The 23,420-nt window shown below is 40.1% G+C and overlaps 1 protein-coding gene across 8 annotated transcripts in view; it reads right to left on the bottom strand.

The window, feature by feature from the left end:
* stard13b (StAR-related lipid transfer (START) domain containing 13b) overlaps positions 1-23,420 on the bottom strand; it is a 511,429-nt gene that overhangs the window by 52,747 nt on the left and 435,262 nt on the right. For all 8 annotated transcript variants that reach the window (XM_051927182.1, XM_028799309.2, XM_028799308.2 and 5 more), the window contains 2 exons: positions 21,630-21,701; positions 8,116-8,197 (listed from right to left, as the gene is read on the bottom strand). In XM_051927182.1, coding sequence (XP_051783142.1) covers positions 8,116-8,197; positions 21,630-21,701 — 154 coding nt within the window. The remainder of the gene's footprint in view (positions 1-8,115; positions 8,198-21,629; positions 21,702-23,420) is intronic.

Here is a 23,420-nt window from a genome sequence, read left to right as displayed (position 1 = left end):
TAATTTATATGCAATTAATGGTCCCCAGTTTTAACAATTCAGTAAATGTCTACTGCCCACATCACACCTATATTTTCAGTAGTGAGCTGAAAATTTATTACCTGCCAGCTTTTATTTGCACTAAGTGTCATCTCTGTCACCTCCTTCATTTGCAATTTGAGTAACCAAGCAAAAAGGAGAAAACGATTTATAAAAACCACTTTAATAAAGCAATAAGTGTCCGTGTGTCCATCTGGTTGCTATGTCTCTACCATTCCAAAAGATGGCGCATCACAAAAATGAACACTGATCTTATGAATTCCATAACAAAATGTCATATAATTGAGATGTAAGCATTGCATGGTGCACTGCTAATGTTAACTCTGAGGTTTGTGTTGATTACTTAGATTCAACTACTCTTAGACGAGTAGCACAACTGGTTAAAGAATAAGTGTCTGTGTGTCAGTCTGTGTCTGTCTGGTTGCCAAAAGAGGGCACATCACTAATATTGTTATTAATAAAATGCATTGCATTTGTCAATCCAACAAATGGTGCATCACATAATACTACTTTTATGCATGCCATACCAAAGGGCACATAACAAAGACATATGCTTTAATAATAATAATAATAATACATTTTATTTATATAGCACCTTTCCAATGCTCAAGGCACTTCACAGAGTTTAAGAAAGAACGGCAGGGTATACAGTATATAGCATTGTACAAACCAGATAAATAAATAAAGAAGACTAAGATAGCAAATTCAGAGAAAAAAAAAGCCTATCAGACAACATAATTGATGGTCTAGCACACACGCACACACACACACAGGTTACATGAGCATCTTGACATAGAGGTAAACTGAAAGAAGGGATATAAAGTCAGGTAGGGCTAAAAGCCTTCCTGAACAGATGAGTTTCGAGTTGTTTTTTTAAAAGAATTCATGGAGTCAGCTGATCTAATTAGTTTCGGTAGGTCGTTCCAGAGTCTGGGCGCTATACGGCTGAAGGCCCTATCACACTGGAGTGTAGATTAGTATGGGGTACAACAAGATTGCCAGAATCAGAGGACCTTAGTGGGCGGACAGGCATATAGTGATGGAGAAGGTCGCTGGTGTAGTTTGGCGCAAGGTTATTTAAGGCTTTGTAGATTATTAATAGAATTTTATATTCAATCCTGTAAGACACAGGGAGCCAGCGAAAGCGAAGCAGGATGGGTGTGATGTGCTCGCTGCTGCTGGTCTGTGTAAGGACTCTTGAAGCTGAGTTTTGAATCAACTGGAGCTGTGATATAAGATTAGAAGGGGCACCTGCCAGTAGGGAATTACAATAATCGATGCGGGATGTGATAAAAGCATGGACAAGTTTCTCAGCATTAGAAAAGGAGAGGAAGGAGTGAACACATGATATGTTACGGAGGTGAAAGTAAGAAAGTTTCTTAATGTGATTTATGTGGGCGGAATAAGAAAGGGAGGAATCAAAAATGACACCAAGATTCTTTACAGTAGAGGCAGGTCTGATGAGATCACCGCCAAGGCTGACTGGGAAGGAGCTCATTTTATTAAGTTGCACTTTAGTCCCAAATTTGCAGGAGTTCAGTTTTGTTGCAATTTTAAAGAGTTCTGCTCCATCCAGGTTTTAATTTCACTGAGGCAGGTTGTGAGCTGAGAGAGCTTTGATGAAGTTCCACTTTTAACATTGAAATAGAGTTGAGTGTCATCTGCATAAAAATGATAACTCAGTCCAAAGCTAGGAATAATATGGCCAAGGGGAAGCATATAAATACAGAAAAGCAGAGGGCCGAGGACAGAGCCCTGAGGGACTCCTTGTGTGACTGGTACTGCACTGGACCTGCTGTTGTCAAGACTAACAAACTCTTGCCTATCAGTCAGATAGGACTTGAACCACTGGAGGGCAGTGCCAGAGATACCCAGCATGTTTTCCATTCTGGACAGTAGAATGTCATGTCTGACCTGAGTGTCAAATGCTGCACTGAGGTCTAACAGAATTAATATGCTGGTTTGTCCAGAGTCTGCTACCATAAGAACATCATTGGTTACCTGTAGCAGAGCAGTTTCACAGCTGTTCTGTGCCCTGAAACCAGACTAAAAGGGTTCCATCAAATTATTAGAAGTTAAGTAGTTGGTGAGCTGGGAAGCTACAACACTCTCAAGAACTTTTGACAGAAAAGGTAAGTGGGAAATAGGCCGAAAATTGTTAAGATTATCAGCTATTTGCACTGCAAATGCCTACGTTGATATTTAGATTTCAACCCATCTAAGGTGGGTAGCATCAGCAAGTAAATAAATAAAATAAAATGAAATGAAATAAAATAAATATATGACTATAAAAAATAATAGCCATATGCTGTACTACAGCAGACAACTTCAGCTTTGTGTCTGTCATTTCTAAATAAAAAGAAGAGCTGCTATAATAATTTCTGCATCAGACATCTTACAGGCCTATCAAGCCTTAATGATTACTTTACTCACATTTTCTTGTTGTTTATTGAACTTGTAATTTTAAACAGATGGGCAATCCTCTTCTACTTCCATACACTGAATGTTAAAATTCAACGCCACTAAAACAAACATCTTTGAGTTAAAGATTTTGCCAGATTTAGTGAAACACATTTTCCAGATAGTTTTCTCCACGTTCAAAGCTGCCATAGACAATGATTATGTGTGTTTGGAGGTTACAAGTTAGAAATTTCATTTGTGTCAACATTTATCTATTACTTTACCAAAGGCTGGTTAAAAAAAAAGATTGATGTCAGACATATGATAAGCTAATGACAATGAGAGGGGAATTGTGAGCTGCTGATTTAAAGGCACTATAAACACTTAGCTTTCACTTTTATTAACAAGAATGGTAGTTTAATGGCTCTGAATTGTTATTCTTGCACATGCATGACACACGTTATGTTAATTCAATCTTCCTTTCATTTTTCATTTAGTACAATCCAAAAGCATAAAGAGTCTCTGCCTGCCCTAAGTGGAAGCAACCCTGGACAGGACACCAGTCCATCATAGGACACTGTCACTCACTCATACCTGTCTAATTTAGAGTTACACAGGAATCTAATAGACATAACATAATTTACTTCTAAATGTTTCAATCCATTTCTCAGAACCTGTCTAGTCCAATGAAAGGTCACTAGGTGCCTATGCCTGACACAAATTAGTAACTAATACTAAATATACAACTATTTTTAAGGCAAAAATGGTGCCTTTTCTGCAAATAAAACAGGGAGAAAGATAGGATGACCAAGCCCTTGTTTACAAATGCACCCCTTCCTTTAACAGATAATTACAAATGTATACCTTTTACTGTTTACTGTACATAAAACATTCTCAAACTTGCGTAATGGGTGCAAAGCTGGACCCATCATGGATGGGCCACCACTTGAATGCAGGGCATTCAATGCACCTATTTACAGTTATACGCTAAACTCAAACCCAGACATGACAGAAGTTGAGCCACTTTGCCTTACCAGGGATATTCCTCCATTTACGTCTCCTGATTATGGAAGGTTTTTAGCAAATATTTTCATAGATCAAGCTGATAGGTAGTGGCAGGGAGACCAGTTAAGTTAAATGTGGCTCCCTGATACCGACTGTACTTGATGGGATACCTTGAGGAGGACAAGGAGGACAGTCTGAGATGTTCCAGAATGCACTTTAAATGTATCCAGAAGCAGTCACTGGCAAAAGCTTAAAAGCCTTTTACACAGCATGGTCTTTTATTTGTTTAGCTTACTACAGAAATAAAGGTAATTTAAGGCGGGTCAGGAACACAGAATTATTCACCTGAAAGCACCTAAAAGCAGGAGATGCTGGTATTTACCAGCAATATAACTTTTATAGCAGCCAAAGCATTAAGTGGACATGAAATTAAGGGCCTTTCCACCTGATAGCTGCCAGAAAACTGACTTTTACATCAACCTCAGCTAATGTTAAAGGTTGCCTCAGAACAGGAAATGTTGGGACTTTTTATCTTTTTGTTGTGAAAGAGTTTTAGTTACTAAGAAGAGATGAAATTTGTTCCCACATGATTTGGTTAACATGTAATATATCATTTTGTGACTTCATTGGTTAATTATGGAATGGAAGAACTTTAGTTGCATAGTATACTAAACACTTTAACAGCTGAAATTGTCTTAGGGAACTTGAAGCTTAGCTATGGTCAGGAGAAAACATCTTACTGCTTCCTGTGCTTTGAACATCTCTTTTTGTTGACCTGAAGAAGACCCTCGTGATGATCTGAAACCTCTCTAACATGCTGTTTTTGCAAGGACTTCCTTCAGTTGCTTTAATTTGGCAGTACAAGCCACCTTAGAAGTAAGCTAAATGTATGCTTTCTTTAGTGTCACACTATCTTATTTTAATATTTACTGTTATTAGTAGGGCTGAATTTATTAAACAGTATTCCCAGCAAGCGTGACACGGTGAGATACCTTAAATGAGACAACAGCTAACGGAGGCTACATGGATACACCTGAGCTGCCCATCAGCTCTTACAAGTTGAATATCATTGCAGCTGGCAATGCAGGTGGTTAGATCTGCTACCCATCATAATGGCCATGGCCTTGGTATGGAGTAGTGTTGATAATGCAGCAAGAGAGCTCTACGGAACTGATGTTGAGGATGGGACTGAAGGCATGACATTTTTTAAAAAACTGCTGAATATCTTGAATTCAAACTTGTGAAAGAGTAAGTGAGCAACAACTGAAGCAAGACAAACCAGCCCTAACACTAGTCAATTGCTTGGTGTAATGTTCCCGACAGCATCAGGCTAAGCCCTATAGATGAAGAGTAATGTGAACACACCATCATGCGCTGTCACCTGTGTAAAAATATGAATGAAGGAAGACACAAACTCACTGAGTGAAAGAAAGAAGCTGTCACAACCAATTCTGCATGTAGTGAAATTTATATTCCAAAATGAGTAGTTCAAGTTCAAATTTATGGTTTATGGACTGGAAATCCACTGGGGTCTCACAACTGTAGGTTCATATTCTAACAACTACATGTTCTAGGCAAGCAGTGTTTTGTAGCAGCTTTGTGGCTACAGATCCCACTACTCACTCTGTGTATCTATCTATGTGCAAGTCACTTCACCTGCCTGTGCTTGAAATGGAAAAATAAATGTAACCATTTGTATGTCAAATGCTGTAAGCAGCCTTGATTATTATGTGTACATAATACAAAGATATTCTTACTCGAAACTCACCACAGAATAGTAATACATTACCAACAAAAAATATACCACATACACTTCAGAGCAAAAAATCATATCTACTCTCTATATATAAAATCCTAAGCCTAAAAGTGTAATGATTTTATGTGATGTTTTTATGTCACGCTTTAAATCAAGCTTATTTTAAAACCAAAATATATATGTTTGGTATCATTCTTTTCAGAATGTATCAAACTTTAATGTGATGTTGTTAGATTTTCAGATTCTTATTCCGTTTTAAAATTATAAACTAAAAAATATCAAAAACTCACATCCCGCGAGATGAGACTTTGTACCAAGAGATTTAACCACTCCTGGGGCCGGAAATAAAAGACAAAGAGTAGGACAGATGCTGTACAGGCTTTTAATTGTTCGAAGCGCCATGTGAGATGCAGATCTTGCAGCACGGCAGCAGCAGCAAGCCAGCAGCTGATCGAGCAAAGAGGAGGTAAAAAAAAAAAAACTGTATTTGTTTCCCATTGTATCACCTTTTAAGAGGGGGTTACGGAGGAGCGACCACATCTCCTTGGGCTGCATTCAGCCTCCCTCTTCACAACTTGAGTGGCAGAGACGTGAAGTGGCTGGCAAATAGCGCAGGCCGGGGGGGTTGGAGAGTGAAATGAGCAGGGGGGGAACCCCTTAGTACTACATAAAAGAAAAGCCCAAAACAGGTCATGAGTCAAGGCACTAAAGTTTTGTCCAGATAACTTTCATAACGGTGAATGGGCATAATGTTAGGGAAGTTCTATATTTTTTATTTGTGCTGCCATCTCATTAAGCGACTCCTGCATAACTGAGGAAAATGGGCAGGAGCAGTGCTGGGAAAAAACAGCATGTGAATGGATGAGCAGGCCTATGCAACATCCCGACTTATTAATAATAGGTGACTTTTACTCAATATAGCCATAGCGAGCAAAGTAAAAGTCAACCTCTTGTTCTAACCACAAAGGGTGATTCAAAAGCAATAAGTATAATGTATTATTACCAAGAAATGTCTGAGAATACTGAAATGTTCAGTATTGAAACCCCCGGTAACACTTTAGTTTAGGTACAGCAAAAACGCATCTATCCTTCATTTATTATTATGTAACATGACCTTAAAAAAGGCTTCTTTTATTCTTCATAAGACTTATAAAACATCAGTGGATGAGTTTTTCATCACTGTGTTGTGTGGCATATTGCCAAGCTGGTAAAATGACTTGTTAATATGAAGGATTGACGGGTCTTATACTAAACATGTAATATTAAGAGAAATGTGTCCCAGTAAAGCCCCCTTGGACTACTCCTAAGTAATGTAGGTCACAATACAGCAATGCATAAACACTTTAGTGATGCTTTGTAAGTGTTATGAAGATCCACAGCAGCGCTTGTTAAGGTCTTGTTACATAAGAGTAAATGAGTAATAGATGCATTTCTGCAGCACCTAAACTAAAGTGTTACTAAATCACTCGTCTGCGTAATTCTTCAGCTGTAAATGATAATGTTATTTAAAAATGTCTCCTATTGCAGAATCCTTTTTAAAATTTTCTCATAATATTAGTCTATAAAACCTCCAAACAATGCAAACATATTTGGGTGTTATGAAGACCAAAATAAGTATATGTTAAGGCAGGGGTTCTTCAAAGTCGGTCCTTGGGGCCCACTGTGGTTTCAGGTTTTTGCTTCAACCAGATTCCTAATCAGTGACAACTGATAACACTGGTCTCAATTAATTAGCTGGTATTTTATTTCTCTTCTCTTATTCTACATTAAGAAAGCACAGAGGTGTGATATTTACATTTATACGACATTTAGAAATAATGCTGGTTTTGCTAGAGATTTAATTTCATTATATTTTGCCCTTTCTCTGTGCAGTTTGTTCCCTTCATTGTGTCTTAATAACGATAATTAAAAACAAGCAGAGCAGGCACCCAGGAAAACAACACTGAATCATGGAAGGCTGCAACTACTTTAGCATCAGACCCACTAATTAGTAAATAATGGATTGAACAATTAGAACACCGGGAAAAATAGAATGAAACCCAAGATGAAAATATTGTTAAAAAGAAAAAAAAAACATTATTCCCATATAACTGCTTAGTACATTTTAATAATATTTTTGTTCTACCAAACTTAGTTTTCTAATTTCTATATTGTTCCCAAAAACACAAAATCTGGGCAATAACAGTGAACTTAATTAGCCCAGGAGTCCAATTAAACACAGAAGCTGGTTGGAACAAAAACCTGCAGCCACAGGGGTCCCCAGGACCGATGTTGAGAACCCCTGTGTTAAGATCTTGTGACATAATAGTAAATGAGTAACAGATGCATTTTGCAGTCCCTATATTAAAGGGTTTCCGAAATGCTAATTATGCGTGCATAATGCATTTAGAAAAACATGCTATTTTGACAATAAATGGTGAATACGATTTTTGCGAACAAGGAAGTCTCCATGGCTGACATGTTCACCTTACAGAAACAACTGTGTGAGCAGTATTGCCAGAATTTGGGTAAATCACCTTAAAGACAGGAACACAGACGTTGCTGATCATTTCTGTAGTGAATGCCAATTAGCCAACTGCCTCTACTTAAAGTGCTGATGGATAAATTAATAAAGTTACCAAATAAAAATGAAGGGTGATAATATGAGAAACAGAACTGTGGTAATGCAGTTACGAAACAAGGAATGTTCAAACCTATAGAACAGTGTAAAAAACTGCATAGAGATCAGGCTGAGGACATCATACAGGAGTAAACAAAGCAATGTAGATCTGACTGACATGTAGTAAATCTTCTGCTTAAATCTTTAATAAGTATTCAAATAAGTATACTCATTATATTTTGGTACAATTATATTAGTAACTGAAAACAAATTTATAGCCTGGTGCAAAAAATGTTCAAATGCTACTGGCACTTACCGGCACAAAGGTTCGACAAGGTCCTTGTCAAGAAAGTCATGGTCTTTCTTCACTGCAGAAATGTCAATAGGAAACTGGGAATCTGAAACATGAAGAAAGAATGGAAACTCTTAACCTCTGGGATTCCAGCAAAGGCTTTCACTGCGACCTGAAGTGACCATCTACAATGAACTCAATGAGATTTCATTCTTGATGTACTCTGTGTGATGGGAAACTAAACATTCCTGCAGGCCAGCAGTAATGAGGCTGCATGCCAGCAAAGAGACAGAAAGCTTCCTGCTTGAACGTTAGTTCTGCAGCCTAGTTTTGTTTAAAACAAAAGGTCTTTGGCATTTTCTGGTGTAAAGCTCCTCCAGTCACTTTTGTGAATTATATGCAAGAAAAAAAAACTACTACACTGTAAAATGAATAAAGAAGGTCACATTACTCAGACAACAAAACAAAAGAGAAAATGTATAGCATTCTTCTAAAAATGCTTTCTCCCACAAATATGATAATAGGTGAACATTTTTCAAATCTTTACCAAACCATAATCTTGGGAATTATGATCTTCTAATTGAAATTAAAACGATCCAGCTTACTCCAAACAATATGTGTTTTGTGCGCTGTAACTACAATGGAGAAACACAACATTGCACAAGTGCTACACAATTGGGTAACAGATTCTTACACAGTTCTGTAGATTGAGCTAAATCCAGCATCTTCATCTCCAGTACTGAAGTAATTAACTTTGGAAAGGCACAGTAAGGAGACCAGGGTTCGCATTCCGGTCCTCCCAGCATGGAGGTTGCATATTCACCCCGTGTCTGACAGGGTTTCTGCCCACAGTCCAAAAACATGCAGTAGAGGTGGACTGGTGATACTAAATTGGTCCTAATGTGTGGTTGGTATGTGTGTGTGTGTTCGAACTGTGATGGACTGACGCCTTGTCCAGAGTTTGTTTCTGCCTTGTACCCTGTGTGTGCTGGGATAGGTTCCAGCAAGTCCCGCAACCCTGTTCAGGACAAAGCAGGTTAGAAAATGACTGACTGACTGATCCACTTTTTGTAACCAAACCACCCCAAGGCACACCACTATCTTACTAACCATAAACCGAGTCCGAGATCAGTGTTCACAAACACAGTGCTTAGTGAGGACTTCTGTGGCATCCCCAAGCTGCTTCATCCCTTTGTCCGCCCCCCTCTGCCTCAGAGCCAATTTGTATGGCCACTATTCACTGGTTCTGAGAGACCACACACCCAGACAGATTGACTCTAGCAGCCTCTCTAAGCTCCTTGTCTGGAACACAGAGATCATGGAGCTGCTTTTATGCCAGTTTAGACCTCTCCAGGTAGACCTATCCTCCTCAGACAGGTCTCCACCACCTGCAGACCTTGTTCCTCTCAGGTACAGACTCGGGTGTATTACACTATTATTTCCACAGCACACCTGGGTAGCTCTCATGGCGCACCACTGTGCCATGGCACACTGGATGAAAAACACTGACATATAACATTAATTACTTAGCGTCTAAAATTATAATAGTAAAAGTTGGAGCTGTCTAAGTAGACAATGAATATTGTTGTTCTACTAACAACCTGACCCAAGGTTGGGTCTCTCAGCATCCAGTTACAGACTAATGGCTTTTGGTTTTTGAAAAGTCTTATAGTAATTGTTCTCATTTCACACAACACCTTATTCTTTTGCTATAGTACTCTATTCTGGGACTTGTGAAAACCCATTCATCCAGTTCTAAACCTCCATGTCTGGCTAAGGGTCATGGAGAGCCAGTGGTTCTCCTGGCCGTTTGCGGTCAAGGTGGTGCCAACACAGCGCAGGGCACCAGTGCTGGTGCCCTCTCCTTTTCACTCATATTTAAAGGTGCCAACCTAACTCTTTGGGATTAAAAAAGGAAAACCTACTAACGTCGGAAAACCATTGGGTCTGGAATTTGAACACAGGATTTTGGAGCTGTGTGGATGCACATGTTGCCCTTCTTCAGAATTTGCAGTATAAAAACTAAAGAATGCTCATGTTACAAATTGGTTCATTTTGCTATTTTTTAGCTTAAAATATTTTTTCTGCTGCCCTTTTGAACATCAGGGAATGTTAGTATGTTTGTGTCCGGCATCAATAATTCAACTTGAAATAAAAATAATTTTATTTTTTGTTAGCTGCATTACCACATTTTTTCATCAGCTCAGACATTTAGTGGCTGTGTTGTCAGGATATGGCACACCAGTGGTAAGGGCTTAACCTCCAGAAGGCCCAACATACAGTTTTATAGATGCATTCAGTGTAGCATCTGAGATTATGGACTCAAACCTCAAACAACTTCAGTGTAGGTGCTGCCAGTAATAAATGTCTTTTGATTATTGATTTCTTGCAGTTCTCCGTTTGACTTTGATTGCTGTTTAACAGTCAGATTTTAATGCCAGTATGTCTTTTGATTGTCAAGCTCAGGCAATTCTACTTTTTGACAATACTCGTAAGTTTAAATGTTTGGTTTTAGCTCCAGATTTTCTGGCTTTACTTTTCTGAGCATACGGGCTTCAGCGGGTCACATTACCCCTGCCTCGTGGCTTGTGACATGCCAACTCACAGGCAGGATAGCCCAGAATGGACAATTATGAATGGTGAACTCCTAGAGGTTTTCTCCAGGAACACAGTTGATGGAGTTCTGCTCTCCTCTACTATCATCTGCTCATATCTTTTGTTAGCTGGAACTTATGTCAGCATACTTTTGCTGATATTTTATTCAAATACACTGACCTTTGTTATTGATAATTTAAATCAGATGTATGTCTAGCATACTGTTGCTATATTATATTTATACATCTTTGTAAATGCTCTCAGTCTGCATTCAATGAAGAGCACTGTATAAGAATAAACGGAACCACACATTTAAATAATCAACTGTGCTTATTATATTGTATTTTTTGACACTTCATTCATAGTAACTTATCTTAAGAGAAGCTTAGTTTGCTTTCAGTGAATTCCACTTCAAACAATACTGAATCTCTTTGACTCCATTCAGCTTGTCTCACTGTCATTGTCCATACCGATGGGCTTGGTGTTGAAGTTTCTTCTGGTACTTTGCTTTACTACACTACAAATGAGAGGACCCACACTTATACTGGCATGTTGAGTTAACTTAGAAACAAGTCTTTATGTTGACAAAGGAAAACATTCACAACAACGTATCTAAATACCAGAGGGGTGAACGCAGAATATTAAGATGACTGTTCTGCTGTTGATGAACCTTGACCATGGCTTTGGTCTATTCATTATCATTATTCATTATTCATTATCTAGTCAAGGTAGGCGTTATGTGCATTAGATGTATGCAATCTGTGAGAATACACGATATGTGTGAGATTTTTTTTGTTGCTCAACACCTGCCTGTAACTATTCAGTTTTCAAATTTTACAAGATCATGGTAGGATGGAGGAAACCTGCACCAAAAACATGCAAAGGTAGAAACAATTCCAACTCCAAATACCATCCATCCATCCATTATCCAACCTGGTATATCCTAACACAAGGTCATGGGGGTCTGCTGGAGCCAATCCCAGCCAGCACAGGGCGCAAGGCAGGAACAAATCCCGGGCAGGGCGCCAGCCCACCGCAGGACACACACACACACACACACACACCCACACACCAAGCACACACTAGGGACAATTTAGGATCGCCAATGCATCTAACCTGCACGTCTTTGGACTGTGGGAGGAAACCCACGCAGAAACAGAGAGAACATGCAAACTCCACGCAGGGAGAACCCGGGAAGCGAACACAGGTCTCCTTACTGAGAGGTAGCAACACTACCACTACGCCATCATGCCGTCCCACTCCAAATACCAAAACGCACAAATAAGATCAACAATAAAGTTCTTTTCAAAAATTTTGAATTACCAAAAAAAAAAAAAAAAATACCATAATCTTCATTTTACTAATAGCAAGCCAAACAATTGACTGTTTGTTTTGTCCTTTGTTGCATGTCTTTTTTCCACTTGCTCCTGGGGCCGGCTACTGTCTGTAGCAGGGGCCTATGCTATACAGTTGAAGCTGCCACACTAAAGAAATACAAATACTGTATATATAGGAGCTACCCATATTGATTTAAGGCCATGTCAAATTAGATGACTTTTCCAGCAAGTTTAAGTTGTACATAAATCTTAGCAAGTTGAAGGCAGTGAGTGTCACATTTCCGCGATGGCCTGTCACATAATGTTACATACCCGCCGACTCATTCCAACTAATCTGCGATTGGCTCTGACAAAATCAAACAGGATTAATTTTGTCTTTAGTTGTAGGGGTGGACTCTGTGTATGCGAGAGCTGACAACCAGTGACTGCTTATCTGTAAGTACAATCCATACAATGCACCATCAAGGATGCCCTGCGGTAGGCTGGCGCCCTGCCCAGGGATTTGTTCCTGCCTTGCGCCCTGTGTTGGCTGGGATTGGCTTAAGCAGACCCCCCGTGACCCTGTAGTTAGGATATAGCAGGTTGGATGATGACTGACTGACTGACCATCAAGGAATAAGGAACATAGGTGTGCTGGACCTCAAAAAGAAAAGTGTCTGTGTAATGTCTTGTGTTTTATGTACTGCAACAAAAGAGACTGCACTGAAAGTCGCTAAACGTGACATGCCCAGTGATTTTCAGTCATGTAAATTAACATGATTCAGCGATGAGATTAGCAAGTATGACACACCCAACAACTAGAAGTCACATAACATAACATTGGCTTTATTCACACAAATGCTTGGTCCCTTTATTGTGTAATGCTATCCAGTTTTATTGGGTACAATTTGTTTTTTATGGTGTCTCTTCTGTTTGCTAACCATGCTTTCCACTTCACCCACTCAGTTTAGATCAGTTTATTCTAATTAACTATTTTTACTCAGAAGATGGGCTGATGTGAGCAAATACAAATGGACACGGGGGAAAAGTGTACAAGCGTAGCAGAGACAATGACCACACTTTAAATTGAACCCATGTCCCTGTGAGTGTAAGGAGGCAGTGCTGACCACCGAGCCACCCTGTCCATACAACATACTAGTGAGTGAAACAACACTTTCAAATATCCTTCCATTTATAATATGTGATGTACAAAACAGCAGCATGACTTCCATTTTGAAGAAAAAGGACGACTGGGGTTCACATTTTAAAATCATTATATCACTGAGTATTTTGTGTAAAATATTCCACTAAACACAAAAAGCTCTCCCCACAAGCCAAAGCCATTCATTTCAGGTTAACTGATGGCTCTAAAATGGCCATCTGTGTCTGTGTTACTTTAAATGTGCTCTCTGTGGTGGTGGTGGGCTACCAACATGTCAGTCACCACGGTTGGTTCATGACTCCTGCTTAATTCAGCTGCCATAAATGCAGCTCTGCAACAGAAAAATTATCTTCAGAAAATGAAACGAATGGATGCATGACGGTAAGTATCTTTTAAATATTTAAGTCCTGGAAAGAAAAATCAGTGTCTTATGAGTGAAAAAAACATCTTAGGCAAACTAAAACAATGAAGCAGAGTGGAAAAACATACAGAGAAGGGAAAAATGTTAAAAGATGATAATATTCTGCTCATTTTCCATATCTCCTGAATGAATGCATGCTTTCACAACTACCAGCCTGTAATTTTCTTGTAATATACCTGCAGGTACAATAAGCTGTAATTAACATTAAATTGCTTGTACAATACCATTAAAGCTGTCTTCAGCTACTGTCACAAAGTAATTATATCAGTAGTAAACACCAATTATGATTTTCTTCAAATTGCAGGATGATGGCACTACAGCTTTGTCTCTTCATTTCAACCAGTTTTACTGATAACTTCAATTTGTATTTGTATGTTTCAAAATGAGCTCTAGATTGAATAAACGTGTATTAAAATTGCAGACAACTGTCCGCCCTGGCAACTGGTATTTGGAAGGATTTTTTTTTTTTTAAATCAAAACAGATTTCTTTATATGTAATATAATAAAAGGTGAGAGAATCCTATAATGTGTGCTCCATATGGGACCTGGTCAGACACCACTGAACATGAATCACAGACTAGCCAGCGTCATCAAGCCCTCACTTACACATCAGAACTTGTTAAACAAGCCACGAGGGCAGCCTATGCATTCATGGGACAAACAATCAATCTTTACTTTATTTAGTGTCTTTAGCATCATTTTCTAGTGGTAGCAAGATTATAATAATAAGATACTAAAAAAATGAAATGGAACAATAAAAACACAGCAAATACAAAAAATGTTTTTGTGAGCTTACATAGCTATAGGTTTGTATGCAACCATAAATAAATGCAACAAATACTTTAACCTTTACCCATCATACACCCACCCATTTCCTGAACTTGCTTATACTGTTAGGGGGTTTAATTGGATGCAAGGGAAAAATCAGTACCTTGCACTTTACAGTTATGTTACATGTCATGGCTGTCCATTGATCTGACAATAAATCCGTCCATCCATTGGAAGGAAGAGCCTGTGCAAAGAAATTGTTGATATTGGCAGTAGTGAGGGTAATCCACAATCACACAGCCTCACTTCGTGTTGGAACTCCACGTGACAAGCCGTACACAGGATGACAATGTACGGCAGGAAGTTGCACCACTTTGGATGGACCCTTGGTCCCTCTTGGTCTGGGGGAACAGTTGAGTCAGTCTAAGTCACGACCTCACCTCTGACCTTGCCGCTTTGGGTGGCCCTACCAGGAGTACACAACTCCCGATGGCATCACTCAGGGGATCGTTGATCACGCAAACCACTTCACCACAATAAGGCACTGACTCAGTGGAGGGTATGTTATGTACAGGCACACCAGTTCACGTAATTTACACCAGTTCACTTTAGAGTTGCCATTAGGCTTATGTGGATATCTTCAGGGTAAAACTCATTTCATCTATCCATTACCATGGTCACTTAATTTGGCTGACCAGATATCCCAATTTTATTATGCATTATATCCCAGAATTGAAACAAAATTACTGTTTTTCTTGGTTTTAGGCTCCCAAACCTCCAACTCCAAAGGGGACCTAACAACTCAGACTTCAATTTCATGTGCATTTCAACAAAGGTGCACAATACTTTATCCGATTCTTTAATTCTATTTACATCTAGTGCATTCACTGGATTAATGAGTTGTCTCCCTTATTGAAACCATGATAATCTGGTCAGCCTATTCAGAAGTGTCCTGGTTTGGGATTTTGAAAATCTGGTCACCCGAACTTAATCCAATTCAGCGGGGTAAGGGACAGGGTTTGTTTGCAATCCAAGATAAAGGCCCAATGAGTGCCTTAAGGAGAGTTGGCCCAACTCATTAACTAGGAGGTTCATAAAATGGAGCAAACCCATATGGTTTGGAAGCAGTTTATTGTGTCCTTGTGATCTGGTCAAAAACACCAACTAAATTAACAAACTAACAGGCCTTACCAGGGCTATCAACTGTCTTTATGAGATTTGGTCCCACTTGATATATAAGAAGCTAATGATTTGAACATAAAATTGTAAGACTGTTGATTGAGACCCAACCCATGGCTCACTGTGTTGCAGGGGAAAGTTGCTTATCCTGCCTTTGCTGCAATTTGCTGATACACATCTCTCTTGTTGGGGTTCTAAGTCCATTACAGGCCACACTCATATTCACTCACTCGTCCAAGGTCAAGTTAACATGCATGCTTTTAGGATGTGAAGGGCAAACATGCGTATCCACAGACATAGAGGCAGCATGTTTACTCCACACAAGCACTGTCTATATTTGAGCTGAGCTCATTGTGCTACTTAATTTAATTAAATTTATTCACATGTGGTATTTTTTAATAGACAGGCTAGTGTGAGAAATTCCATGTTCAACCAGGGAGAATGTGAAAACTCCAGACAGACTGAGCCCAGTCTTGGAACTGAACACATGACATCATAACCATGAAGCAAAAATACTAACTACAGTACAATGTTTTGACGTGCCCTGCAGTGGGCTAGCGCCCTGCCCGGGGTTTGTTTCCTGTCTTGCGCCCTGTGTTGGCTGGGATTGGCTCCAGCAGACCCACATGACCCTGTAGTTAGGATATAGCAGGTTGGATAATGGATGGATGGATGTTTTGAATCAATTCAATTTATTCTAACAAAGTGTTCTTGGCTTATGAGGATGTGCAAACTCTTCACAGACAGTGATTATGCTCTGAATTGAACACAGGTCTCTGAAAATATAATAGGATGCCGTGCTATCCATAAAACACATTCACATTTTTCAAATATTCTTCCATTTATAGTAAGTGACAATGCTGTTGCTGTCCAAAGCAGGGTGTCACACACGTGTGATTGGGAGACATCTGAATGGCCTTAAGAATAGTACTACCACGCCAGACCAGGGGTTGGCGAGCTGCACTAACTCTCCTTCTCAATCTTCTGCAGACCATCCATGGGAAATCTTGCCAGGTCCTGGCGCCAGTGATGACGCCACTTCCGGTTCTAGTCCCAATGACATCACTTCCGGTCTCGGGCTTTAAAGCTGCCATCTTTTCATATTACATTTAGTTCTGTTTTGGACTCAAACCTGTGAAGATCTCATTCAATTTCAACTTCATTTTGAAGCCAAGGCACAATATATGGGTGGCTGCTACAAACCTTTTAATATCTGTGGTCTGCTTTTGTGACAAAGGGCGCAATTTCAGTTTTGAGGCAACTCTGTATATCTGAAATTATAAGGAGCCAATATAGAGTATAATCTAAAACCTTTCTGTTAACTCAGCACAACCAGAGAACTGGTGTAAGCTGTCTCCAACTTACATACCACTATACCACCACTACACTATACACACCACATATGGCTTTCCATTTAAGGGTTGGCACTAAGCGTAATGGGATACACTTTAGTTCCTTTTATTTCCATTTAGAGCTCTTCCTAGAATCAAGCTATTACTGGAGGAAAGTATGAAAATGTGCATGCAGATTCCACTCAGATTTGAACACAGGACTCTGGAGTGGTCAGAAAGGATGTGACAACGATTTGGTACAGTCATTACAACAGTTGTGCAAATGCTGTACAATAAACATTATATAGAAAGTGAACCCAGCTCCTCGTTGCTGAGTAGTAGCAACACTAATCCCTCAACCACTGAGCCAGCCTTTCACATGAATTTCCACGTACATCACCTTAACACACAGCAGTGTAACATCATTTTGAATGGTGGAACACTGAGCACAACTAACGGCAGGACCCAAAAATCTCAGCATTGGGTATAAGGGGATCACCTAAAACGGCATACCTGTGTAACTGTTAAACAAATTGCAGACACTGTTGAGGAACAATGAAGTTTTATACCAGCCGAGAGCTAAATGGAGGTAGAGATGCATCTGGACAAAGGAGACCTAAAAGTGACATCTCCTGGTTTTTCTCCATTGGACTCTTTAGCTTAAAGTGGCGTAGGAGAGTTGTGCAAACTGACCCACTGCTGCATACAACATATCTGATTTGCCAGCAGCTACAAATTCTTGAGGGAGGGGAAAAAAGGGGAACTTATTACAGCAATGAATTGTTGAGGAACACAACATAACTAATTACCAAAATTGGCAAGACTGTGAGGTATGTTACAAAACAAGCTCTATTGAGCAGGAACCTTCCATATACTTGGCACCTCTTCGATCATTAATCTAAACCTGATGTGGCAAGTGAGGTTGTTTAGCTGCCCCATGATTCCAAGATTAAATCTGGTCCATGAAGTGTGCAACCTTACCCTTCACATTTTTTTGTACTGCTCATGTGACTCAACGGATGTGCAAAAGGTTGGATGAAAAGTGGGGTATGAACTGTAGGGGCCTGTGACATACTGTATCAGAAATGTAGCAGGACAGAAGGCACAACTACAACTGCAAAAGATGTAGCTGTGGTACCAGGGTTTGCTAAGAGCGGTGATGGTATATTAAGGCACTTGATAACAATAGGACAAAGGCTGAAAAATCGATTCATCCATTGTCCAAACCTGTTACAACGAGTGCAGGGTCCCAGGAGTGAGCGTCTGCTCTAGCAGCAAGGGGGACAATCAGTAACCAGTCTTCGATGGGATAACATATACATACTAAAACACACTAATCTGGAACCCATCTAAGAGGCACCAATAACCCAAGCATGGACGGTTATTGTTGTATATTGTTAAACTAATTATACATTCACATTCAATGGCTGCAATTGGAGCTGCTGCCGGTGCTTCTAATTTATTTATATGCATGCTCATGTCCATCTGCCACCCTAATCTGGTTATGCATTTCAGAGCTACAGTATATAGTACTAGAGTGTTGTACCGTGTTAGCCATTATGAATGTAAAGAAAAGCCAAGCAAAATGACACCTTTTATTGACTAACTAAAAAGATTACAATATGCAAGCTTTCGAGGCAACTCAGGCCCCTTCTTCAGGCAAGTACAGTGGTGTGAAAAACTATTTGCCCCCTTCCTGATTTCTTATTCTTTTGCATGTTTGTCACACAAAATGTTTCTGATCATCAAACACATTTAACCATTAGTCAAATATAACACAAGTAAACACAAAATGCAGTTTTTAAATGATGGTTTTTATTATTTAGGGAGAAAAAAAATCCAAACCTACATGGCCCTGTGTGAAAAAGTAATTGCCCCCTTGTTAAAAAATAACCTAACTGTGGTGTATCACACCTGAGTTCAATTTCCGTAGCCACCCCCAGGCCTGATTACTGCCACACCTGTTTCAATCAAGAAATCACTTAAATAGGAGCTGCCTGACACAGAGAAGTAGACCAAAAGCACCTCAAAAGCTAGACATCATGCCAAGATCCAAAGAAATTCAGGAACAAATGAGAACAGAAGTAATTGAGATCTATCAGTCTGGTAAAGGTTATAAAGCCATTTCTAAAGCTTTGGGACTCCAGCGAACCAGAGTGAGAGCCATTATCCACAAATGGCAAAAACATGGAACAGTGGTGAACCTTCCCAGGAGTGGCCGGCCGACCAAAATTACCCCAAGAGAGCAGAGACGACTCATCCGAGAGGTCACAAAAGACCCCAGGACAACGTCTAAAGAACTGCAGGCCTCACTTGCCTCAATTAAGGTCAGTGTTCACGACTCCACCATAAGAAAGAGACTGGGCAAAAACGGCCTGCATGGCAGATTTCCAAGACGCAAACCACTGTTAAGCAAAAAGAACATTAGGGCTCGTCTCAATTTTGCTAAGAAACATCTCAATGATTGCCAAGACTTTTGGGAAAATACCTTGTGGACTGATGAGACAAAAGTTGAACTTTTTGGAAGGCAAATGTCCCATTACATCTGGCGTAAAAGGAACACAGCATTTCAGAAAAAGAACATCATACCAACAGTAAAATATGGTGGTGGTAGTGTGATGGTCTGGGGTTGTTTTGCTGCTTCAGGACCTGGAAGGCTTGCTGTGATAGATGGAACCATGAATTCTACTGTCTACCAAAAAAACCTGAAGGAGAATGTCCGGCCATCTGTTCGTCAACTCAAGCTGAAGCGATCTTGGGTGCTGCAACAGGACAATGACCCAAAACACACCAGCAAATCCACCTCTGAATGGCTGAAGAAAAACAAAATGAAGACTTTGGAGTGGCCTAGTCAAAGTCCTGACCTGAATCCAATTGAGATGCTATGGCATGACCTTAAAAAGGCGGTTCCTGCTAGAAAACCCTCAAATAAAGCTGAATTACAACAATTTTGCAAAGATGAGTGGGCCAAAATTCCTCCAGAGCGCTGTAAAAGACTCATTGCAAGTTATCGCAAACGCTTGATTGCAGTTATTGCTGCTAAGGGTGGCCCAACCAGTTATTAGGTTCAGGGGGCAATTACTTTTTCACACAGGGCCATGTAAGTTTGGATTTTTTTTTCTCCCTAAATAATAAAAACCACCATTTACAAACTGCATTTTGTGTTTACTTGTGTTATATTTGACTAATGGTTAAATGTGTTTGATGATCAGAAACATTTTGTGTGACAAACATGCAAAAGAATAAGAAATCAGGAAGGGGGCAAATAGTTTTTCACACCACTGTATATAAAACCACCTTCTATCCCGGGACATTGGAAGAAGCAGTCCATCGGAAGGCACACTCAAGCATACAGTTTGATGTAATGATGCAGTGGGAGGAAAAGTGGAGTACATGGAGAAAAGCCCACACATACACATGGCAAACAAGCAAACTCCACACGGACATCCTTTGGGAGACTGGCGCTGGAACATAGTAAGTACTCCAGTCTGAAGCACATATCATCACAGTTAGTATTCAGAGGCTGCTATATTCCATGCACTTCAAATCATCCTGACACACTGCTCTTTGATGATTAAAAACTTCTATGTCACAGTACTCTTAATAGACAACAGCTCAGTATTTAGCATTGTTGTACAATCAAAGCTGATCACCAATGAGTTTAGTGTCACCATCTGCAACAGGATTGTAACCTTCCTAACTACCAGACCTTAGCAAGTCCAAACTAGAAGCATGGCTTACTTCATACCCTACAGGATAATGTGCTGAGCTCCCGTTGCACTCCTTGTTCACCTATAACAAGCCCAGCTCCATCTCCATCTGCTGATCAAATCTGCTGATAATACCACCGCCATAGGCCTGGTCACTATCTGGTAGTCTAACGGACAAATTGGGGTCTTTCGGATGGTCAGGAGAGCGCTACTTTCTGGACTGCATGTTGCCTATTTTAAAATTTGGTGGAGGGGGGATAATGGTTTGGAGCTGATTTTCAGGGTTTGGGCTCTGCCTCTTGGTCCTAGTGAAGGGTACTGTTACGGTGTTACAGCTATGGCATACATAACATAGTCAGTTCAGACAACTGTGCACTTCCAACCTTGTGGCGACAGTTTAGAAAAATACCTTTTCTGTTCAAGCATGATTGTGCCACTGCACACAAAGCCAGGTCCATAAAGACATGGTAGCCTGCACAGAGACCTGATCTCATTCATATTGAACACCCTTTGGAAGAATTGAAATGTCAACTGCGAGCCAAGTCTTCTCATGCAACATACTGTAAGTACCTGACCTCACAAGGGGTCTTTTAGCTGAATGGGCACAAATTTCCATAGACATGCATCAAAATTTTCTGGAAAGCCTTTCCATGGGAGTAGAGGCTGTTATAGCCACAAAGGAGGGTTAACTCCATATAATGCCATTGGTTTTGGAACAGGATAGCCATCAATCACATATAGATTTAATAGTATGTCCACAAACTTTTGGCTATTTAGTGTATGTAATCACTGTGTTATTCATTTCCGAGATTTAGTGTGCAGGGCAGCATCCCATCCTGGCAACACAGGTTCAAACCACATCCGGCCATGACAGATAATACTCACTAACTTTGGGCCAATCAACCTTGCAAGAACCTCTTGGCCAAAGTGAAGAAACCAGATTATGGCATGGGAGAAACAAGCAAATTCCACAAAGGTATTGGTTTGAACCCAAGTCATAGCTAATCCCTGTGCCACTTTAGTTTAACACAGCATTTTCAATAAAGGGTGCAGTACCTTCATATAGCTGTGCATACTGAGGAAATCCTGCAGCTCTTAACCAATCACATGCTTCTTTTGCTTCGATTTCTGAAAAACAAAGAAGGGAGAAAAAAAAGTGAATAATTTGTTCAAAAGCTCAGTGGAGGAACACACAGACTTTTTAAAAACCACAGACTGAAAAGCAGGCCAGGCGGTGAAGCTCACCAAGAGCACTACTGGCCAGGAAGTGCATAATTTGTTAAACAACTAGCAAAAGGAAAAATAAACAGCAGAGTACAATGAAGAAGAAAAGAAAAATGACATGACAAGTATGGCTGTTTATTTTGTTTTCTTTTTCAAGGGGATGGAAAACCACACTGCTAAAATACTGAACAGCAGATGATGGGGACGTTTGAAGAGAGCACTGACAGTCAAAATGCCGCTGCAGTTCAGCTACATGAGGCAAGCAGGAAGGACTGAATCACTCACTACCAGTTGTCTGTCCATATATTCTTACACTGAACCCACTTAAAGCAAGTTTAGGATCATAAAGACAGATAAAGTCGACAGCACTGAGTACAAGGTAGTGATCAGCTCTGCAGCACTGGGCAGAAACAACACTCACAAGCTTACTCACACCAGCTCAATTCAGAATCCACAACTAGCTAAGCATGGTGGAGCAAATTAGAGTAGTTGGGAAAGAAAAACCCTACATGGGTACAAGGAGAACATGCAACTCCATTGGAGATTCAAACCCAGTCTCCTGGGGCTTTGAGTTAGCAGCATTAACCACAGAACCACTGTGTCCACCTTAAACATCCTTTTGGCCAAATGAGCCGGTGTAGATTAAGACACAATAAACAAAATGATTACAAGATAGTGGACAATCTTTCATCTCGTAAATTGGCAAGCTCTAAACGCGCTTCTTTCCATACTCCGTTGAGAGCAGAATGTACTGAATGGAGCCATTTACTATTGACGGCTGAGAAATAAAGGGCCTAATTATCAGAAAACAAAGCGAAGCGGCTGCAATTAAACTATTTGTACTTTGTAAATGTTACTCTTTAGTTTCATTTATATTTACATTTCCTTAGTGCCCCTTAACGATGGATTAAAAAGGGAAATTCTCACGTAACAGACAGCTTAATAAAACCCGACCAGAGACGGCCTTTAATCTGCCTTACCGTTTCTTTGGGAAGGAATGAAATCAGGACATTGGATTTGATATTTTAGAAACATCAGATTACATGAGCTGCCTGGATGTGTGTGTGTGTGGAAACAACAGCCCTTTCCTCTCTGCCTGCCTGCCTACCCTGTGAATTGCGTTGGCACACATTGTAGCACGATTATGAAAGATTACATCAAGAACAAAAACAAAAAAAAAAAAATCCTGAAGCAAGCCTGGATGAGAGAAAAACAAGTAGGTGCGCAACAACATGCTATGAAACACGTAGATGGAAACATGAGACTTGAAGGTGGCATTGCGAGCACAATTGCCGCCTCTGCCTCTTTAACTTGGCTTTAATGTAGTCGGGTACTAATCTAGCCACTTGACAGTTTACGGCAAATCAGTAGGTAGGGGCGGGAAACAGGCCTTGAAAGTGGGGAAATTAGCAGACAAGAGGTCAGGAAAGCAGCCGCCAAATTCACTCACTCCTGCTTCTTTTATCTTCATCTGGAAGCCAAACAAGTTGTAAAGCACTCCTCAAGTCTGGGTCTGCGTCAACTCTTAGCTGACAGCTGCACAGGCTTGTAGCCAGTTGTAAATCAAGGGGTTCAGGAACCCCCCTTGAGGCTACAGGTCTCCCTCTCAAGACTGAAGTTAGT

The sequence above is a fragment of the Erpetoichthys calabaricus genome, chromosome 4 (genome assembly GCF_900747795.2).
Source record: "Erpetoichthys calabaricus chromosome 4, fErpCal1.3, whole genome shotgun sequence".
In the NCBI taxonomy this organism is placed as follows: Eukaryota; Metazoa; Chordata; class Cladistia; order Polypteriformes; family Polypteridae; genus Erpetoichthys; species Erpetoichthys calabaricus.
This window is presented reverse-complemented; position numbering and strand designations above follow the sequence as displayed.